General features: G+C 43.4%; 2 protein-coding genes across 2 annotated transcripts; both read right to left on the reverse strand.

Moving 5' to 3' along the window:
* Nucleotides 1–293: 293 nt before the first annotated feature.
* LOC109786747 (salutaridine reductase-like) lies at nt 294–2,739 on the reverse strand. Its single transcript, XM_020345308.4, has 5 exons — nt 2,517–2,739; nt 2,183–2,426; nt 1,357–1,419; nt 954–1,148; nt 294–860 (listed from the first exon to the last, which is right to left on the reverse strand). Exons 1-5 carry the CDS (start codon nt 2,552–2,554, stop codon nt 480–482), a joined length of 921 nt encoding a protein of 306 aa, XP_020200897.1. The 5' UTR covers nt 2,555–2,739; the 3' UTR covers nt 294–479.
* Nucleotides 2,740–3,564: 825 nt separating this feature from the next.
* LOC109786613 (short-chain dehydrogenase/reductase 2b) lies at nt 3,565–6,499 on the reverse strand. The gene is made up of 5 exons (XM_020345194.4): nt 6,354–6,499; nt 6,013–6,253; nt 5,530–5,595; nt 4,389–4,583; nt 3,565–4,088 (listed from the first exon to the last, which is right to left on the reverse strand). Exons 1-5 carry the CDS (start codon nt 6,473–6,475, stop codon nt 3,705–3,707), a joined length of 1,008 nt encoding a protein of 335 aa, XP_020200783.1. The 5' UTR covers nt 6,476–6,499; the 3' UTR covers nt 3,565–3,704.
* Between the last annotated feature and the right edge of the window lie 627 nt (nt 6,500–7,126).

Consider the following 7,126-nt stretch of genomic DNA (forward strand, 5'->3'; position numbering starts at 1 on the left):
CACAATCATCCGTCAACAATATTGAGTCAATAAAACTAAACCTTTGTTGAAAAAAGACAGATGACACATCTTATTCGCAATCTCAAATCAACACGTAACACATCCGGGCATTAAGTGTACGGCACGCACACACACGTACCGCCAGTATCTCGGAACCGGATCCTCTAACATTAAGAAGGAAAGTTAGAGAAGCTACAATACCCTAACTTTCCTTCTTTCTATACATATGATTATGGCTAAAATGACTTAAGTTAATTTGCAAATTGATGATCTACTATGTACATTTATAGTAATTACGTACAAACAAATTGATGGTGAAATAAAATTAATTTTAAATTATTTATACTTACAGTAAACAGTAAACAACCTATTAATTATCTACTTACAGTCCTTAACTTTCCTTCTTCATTTTACACTAGGCAAACACTGTAGCACACTGACTTTCCTTCACAATGTTAGAGGATCCGGTTCCCAGTATCTCACACGAACAGCGCCTCCTCGCCCATGGCGAAATACGCGCCGGTCGGCCCGCCGTCAGGCAGCAGCGCCACCTTCACCAAGTTGCGTGCGCCCTCCTCCGGCGTCAGGACCCCGGACCCCATGCTCATGTCGGTCTTGACGAAGCCTGGGTGCGCGCAGTTGACGCGCAGCTCAGGGTGCCTCCTCGCCAGGATCCTCGAGTAGGCGTTCATGGCGGTCTTGGCCACCTTGTACGCGGAGAACTTCGTGGGCCACCCGTGCGGCTCCAGCGCGCCGGCCTCGAAGTCTTTCATGAATTTGTCCAGCAGCTCGGCCAACCTCTCCTCTGTCAGGTTGTCGACGTCGTTGAGCTCCTGCCTCACCTCCTCGTTGCCGATATGCTGCAAACAATGCCACGGAATCCCTTAACGTTACATGTGGTACTGATACTGGGTTAACGATGATCAGTGAAAAAAAGATAAGAGTTTACTTACTCTTAGGAGTCCATAATTGGAGGAGACGTTCACTATTCTTCCCTCGGACGAAGCTTGAAGCAGAGGCAGCAGGGCTTCGATTACATGCTTCGTGCCGTAGTAGTTCGTCTTCACGCTGTTCTTCGCGCTGTCGATGGGCTCCCGGGCATTCTTCAGCATCCACTCAACTCTCTGGTGGAAATCCATGCCACCGAACTGTTGTATTATGCATCGGCAAATAAACTTGTTCAGGCTGGTGTGTCTGAACCGAACAATTTCAGAAAAAAGTCGCGCCGATTTTACCGAATGAACCTATCAGGTAAAATTGGTCGCTGTGCTTGACGCCTATCCTCGGTTCTTGGCTCGGTTCCTCCAGGAGTAAATTACAAAAACCCAACCAGAAAATACAACAACGTGATCTCACCTTTTCCTCGTTGGTATCGAACTCTTGGCCGTACTCAACCCCACCAACTGCGGCATTATTCACCTGCAAATCATCCGAGCACATCCATCCATCACCGGTGATTCAAACCTTGGATGCAACTAGCAGCTGCAGCTCTACTACTTAAAAAGAACGTACCCGTAAAAAAAATACTTAAAAAGAACGTAAGATTTTTTTATCTTTTTTGCGAAATGAATTTTACATTTCTTCTCACCACCCTTCGTCCAACCTTTCATGCATATGATAACAATCATCTTAATTTATTGGGTCTGTCTAAGACACATCTAGATATGACATAGTTATGTCACATCTAAACTGATGTCCATTCTGTTTGTGGTTTATTTTTTTGTCTTAGTTTTTTTTTTCTTGTTGCTGCTATAGATGTTTATGGGAGTTTAGATGTGACATCTTTAAAAAATATCTAGATTTGAATTAGACAAACTGTAATTTATTTATCTTCAGAACCAATTTTACTTTAATTTACTTACCAAACTTTTAATCAAAATATAAGGTAATTCACAGGCAGAATTTGATGAACATTTATTTACACAGTTACACTATTATTGACAGATAAATCACAAGCTAACGTAATAGAATAGGCACGGGCATTGTTCTACTCCCTCCGTTCCTAAATACTTGTCTTTCTAGGCATTTCAACAAGTGACTACATACGGAGTAAAATGAGTGAATCTACACTCTAAAATATGTCTACATACATCCGTATGTGATATTCATTTGAAATGCTTAGAAAGACAAGTATTTAGGAACGGAGGGAGTAGTATACTAAAACGAAAGGAAAAAAACTTGCCAGAATATCAAGCTTGCCGAAGCGGGCCTTGAGAAAACCAGCTAGCGCAGCGGCGCTCGAAGCGTCCGTGATCTCCAGCTGATGGAAGACGACATGAGAGAGCCCCAGCGCATTGAGCCTCTCGACGGCCTCCCCGCCCCTCATCTCATCCCGGGCCGTCAGGACGACGGCAATTCCGCCGCTGGCAAGCTGCCGGCACACCTCGAAGCCGATCCCCTTGTTCCCTCCGGTGACGACGGCGACCCTAGCAACCGCAGTCGATGAGATTTCTGCAAGTTGCAAGGCTACATGGCGACGACAAGAGCAGCTAAGCATGTATGGGCGGGCGGCTAACCTCGTGTTTGGCAGGCTGGGGAGGATGGCTCCTTCCATGAGGTGAGGGTGCACCACGAGCTCCAACAGCACGTGTGGTGGCAGAGGTCGGACGGCCGCTCCTACAATCTTGACACCAAAATCCTAAAGCTATCTGAGACGGTTATGGTTATGGTTATGGGAGGAAGGACAGCAAGACACTTATAACGGCTCCGGTCCTCGGTCGCCGTTGTGGTGCTCGTCGTCTTCGTCCGGCACAAACATCGAGCATGATATAGCAACCTCTCGAAAGGATCAACTTTTGGCAAGTTTGAAACATTCACACATCAAAAGCGATGGTTGGCTAATTTTGTTAACAAACCAAGCATGTCCATCAGCCAGCAACACCCATACGTCATCCTATTGCCTGCCAGCAACACCCATACGTCATCCTGTATTCGCGCGTGTGTGTGTGTTGTCGCATTGTTTGACCCTACACAGACGCACAAGATCCGTAGACCTCATCGACCAATATGGATCATACACACGCATGTCGATTCGGTAAATTTGACAAAATTGACATGTGGACGAAATCAAATCACAGAATGAATTGTCCGTGAAACTATTTCACGCGGCTGACTTTTTTGTGTGATGCCCGACACGAAGGCGTCACACTACACTGTGCAACGCCTCACTGATAGGCGCTACACGCCTGGCCAGCGTTGCACCCCAGACTGCCTAAAAATTGCTAAGTCATTGTGCAGAGCCTAAGAGCTAGGCGCTGCACCGTATAGTGTAGCGCCTAGCTCTCAGGCGCTGCACTAGTGGTTGCACTACAAAATGAAGCAACCACTAGTGCAACGCCTAGAAGCTAGGCGCTACACTGTATAGTGTTGCGCCTAGCTCTCAGGCGCTGCACACTGACTTAGTAATTTTTAGATCACACGGGTACGATCCTGGCCAGGCGTGTAGAGCCTATCTGTGAGGCGTTGCACAGTGTAGTGTGACGCCTTCGTGTCGGGCGTCACACAAAAAGGTCAGCCGCGTGAAATAGTTTCACGGGCAGTCATTCTGTGATTTGATTTCGTCCATAGGTCAAATTTGTCAATTTTGCATGTCGATTCGAGTGCACAGCACAGGTTAAACTGCACACTGTTTATTGACAACTACTGTTACGGTGTCTCATATTCTGAGAGTAAAACCGGACGAAAACATTACACGTACGACAGAGTCACACAAACGAGGCCACGCCATCCCTATCAAAATAAGCACCCGTCGGGCCATCGTCGGGCAAGAGAGCGACCTTCACAGGGTTGCTAGCGCCCTCCTCGGGCGTCAAAACTCCCATGTGCATCGACATGTCGCTCTTGACATAACCAGGCGTCAAACAGTTGATGCGCATCCTAGGGTACTTCTTGGCGAGAATCCTTGTGTAAGCATTGAGGGCAGCTTTGGCGACTTTGTAGGCTGACGAGCCACCGGTCGGCCACCCATGTGCCTCTATCAAATTGGCCTTGAAATCTTCTAGGAACGAATCCAACAGCTCCTCTAGTCTCTTTTCAGTAAGATTGTCAGCGTTGTTAAACTCATTCTTCAGTTTTTCACTGTTGAAGTTCTGCTCAGGAAACAATAGTTATTGTTAACTTAAAGGAACTAGTTTCTGAACATATGCTTTCTGACAGAAAAAAAAAACACTTCAATAAAGGATAAGGCATTCCTCTCTGCTCAGTAAATAATAATATCTTGGAAGACACAATGCAAGGCCGCATAGATGCTTTTCGAAAACTCGAAACAAAACAAAGTGATAGAGAAAGCTATAGCAGAAACATATACTGTGGCACAGATAATGTTAAATCTAATTTGTGTAACTGGTAATTTGTCTTGTACGACCTGCAACATGGTTAACAGTACTTACTCTTAGCAGTGAAAAGCCTGATGAGACATTGACAATTCTCCCAGAGGAGGACAACTGAAGAAGAGGAAGTAGTGCCTCCGTGACAAGCTTTGCCCCATAGTAGTTTGTTCTCATGCATTCTTTTGCTTCCTCATATGTCTCCTTGGAATTTTCTTTCATCCATTGAACTCTCTGATCTACATCCATGCTTTCAACCTATCCATGCATAGACAGGTTAATTGGTATACGACGTCTTGTTAAAATGCATGTGTTTAGGTGCCAGGTGGGTCTGGTAAAGCATGCCCATCTAAGATTCATTTCCTTGGTGAAAAGATCCAATTAAATGGATACGAGGTGAATTACCAATACTACTTCCTACGATCCAAATTAATTGATGCAGCTTTAGTACAACTTTGCGTCAATTAATTTGGATTGGAGGGAGTAGAAGTTATTTTTGCTGACCAACTTAAAATCTTCTCTGTTGGTACAAATATAATCTTGGAATAGATTTTTTTCTAGGAATTAAATTAATAAATGGAAAGAATTGGGTATTAGTTCCTGAGGAATTCTGTTTGCACATCATAAAAAATAATATATTCATAGCTTCTATATGTAATATGAACACATAATTCACTAAATAAACACGCTGTCGCTAATGTAAAATTTTAGGATTGTCAACTTTGATGGATGCTTTTCTACAATGTAAACTTCTATTGTCATCTTGTATTATATATTCAGGTGGGGAACTCCCCCCCCCCCCCCCCCCCCCCGGTGATTCTCAAAATATATATATATATATTGTCATCTTGTATTGCAACATCAGCAAGATGTGTTTTCTCAAACTAAACTATGCTCAGTAGTTACAAGAGAATGATATTTATGTCGATGCTGTGGTTGATGAATGGTTTCTAGAGTCCAAACTTCTATGTACATCATGTATCGCGGCATCAGGTGTGATGTGTTTTCTCAAAGTAAGGTATGCTCCAGTAGTTACAAGAAATGATGACGTTTATGTCTGCCATGGTTGATAGATAGCAACAAACAACTACAGAAGCAACTATTATTTTGTTGACTCAACCTGATTCTGAAATAGATGTAGACATTAACTGCTGACAAACTGCAAATAAACACGCAGTACATCATAATTTTTTGCTGCATTCACCTGTTCTTTAACTTTCGCAACCAGAACTGGATCTCGATCGACGCCTGAAATGCCTGCATTGTTTATCTACATATAACAAAAACCACACATTCATGGTGACGAATTAAAAAATCCGAGAAAAACTATTTCTACACAATAAGAAGTCAATAATCTGAACAGACAAGCCAAGCTTACAAGATCTGTAAGAACATCGTTTCAGCTTTAACTAGTACAAGCCAGGTAAAAGAAAGAAATCTACAGAACCTATACTTCTAAACGGAACTCTAAAATTCATTTTGTAATTATTCAATGCAACAATGTGCTGAGTAACAATTTCTTCAATGTAATTTTGCTAAGTTCAACTAACACTTAGAGTCTGAATAAAATGCATACTTCTATCTAACGAGCTCCCAGTGGAACCCTATGAATACCCACTTGCCTGACCCCAAATCCGCGAGGTCCTAATCTTCAAAGCGCAAAGCAGAGGTACCCATTAACACATACCAGGATATCGAGCTTCCCGAACTGATCCCTGACGAAATCCGCCAGCCGGGCGACGCTGTCAGGGTCGGTGACATCCAGCTGATGGAAGACGACGTCAGCACCGGAGCGCCTGACGCCTTCGACCGCCTCTAGTCCCCTGCCCTCGTTCCTCGCCGTCAGCACGACCTTGAGCCCCTTGGACGCGAGCTGCCTGCACGTCTCCAGCCCGACCCCTTTGTTCCCTCCGGTGACCAGGGCGATCCTAAATCACGCACATAGCAGCGGCGCCGCGCAGAAATTCCAGTAAGTAAATTTGCTGCGAGCGGCGTACGGGAAAGGGGAGGGGGGCGGAGCGATCGAACCTCTTGCTCGACGGATTGGAGGCGGCCGCCTCCATCTTGATCTTTCCCCTCCGACTCGTCGCGGCGTGTCCAGCACTGTGTGAGCTCTGGAGTCGGCAGCCTTGCACAAGATGATGATACATCGTGCACTTTCCCTTTCTTCTCAAACGGCGCCTCTGCTGGGCCTAGTTAGTATTTTTTATTTTTTTGAGAAAGCTTGGCCTGCTTAGTAAGGCAACAGCCTTGACGTTTGTGCGCGCAGTAATGGGCCGGCCTGTTAGTCGGTTTCTGCGTTTTTCTGTCCGTTTTCTTTCTGTTGTTTTTCTTTTTCTTTTCTGGTTCTTCTGTTTCGTTTTATATTTTGCTTTTTTCAATCCTCAAATCCGTCATTATTTAAAAAGAATCATGAACAAGTTTTCTAAAATCGTGAGCACTTTTAAAATTCATATTTTTTTGTAAATCATGAACAAGTTTCAAATACATATATTTATTTTAAACAAGAACAATTTCCAAATTCAGGAATCTTTTCCAAATGTATGAACATTTTTTTAATTCAAGAACAATTTTCAAACTCATGAACATTATGAAAATCTATGAACATTTTTTGAAATCGCAAACTGTTTCCAAATTCATGAATATTTTCTGGATCGTAAAAAATGAACTCACATACACTTTTTTTGAATTAATGAACATTTTTCAAACTCATGAATAATATTCATTCATGAACATTGTCGAACTCATGAATATTTTTTGAAATTTATGAATATTTTTTAACTCATGAACTTTTTTTAAAA

This window comes from Aegilops tauschii, chromosome 2, assembly GCF_002575655.3.
Source record: "Aegilops tauschii subsp. strangulata cultivar AL8/78 chromosome 2, Aet v6.0, whole genome shotgun sequence".
NCBI classification, from domain to species: Eukaryota; Viridiplantae; Streptophyta; class Magnoliopsida; order Poales; family Poaceae; genus Aegilops; species Aegilops tauschii.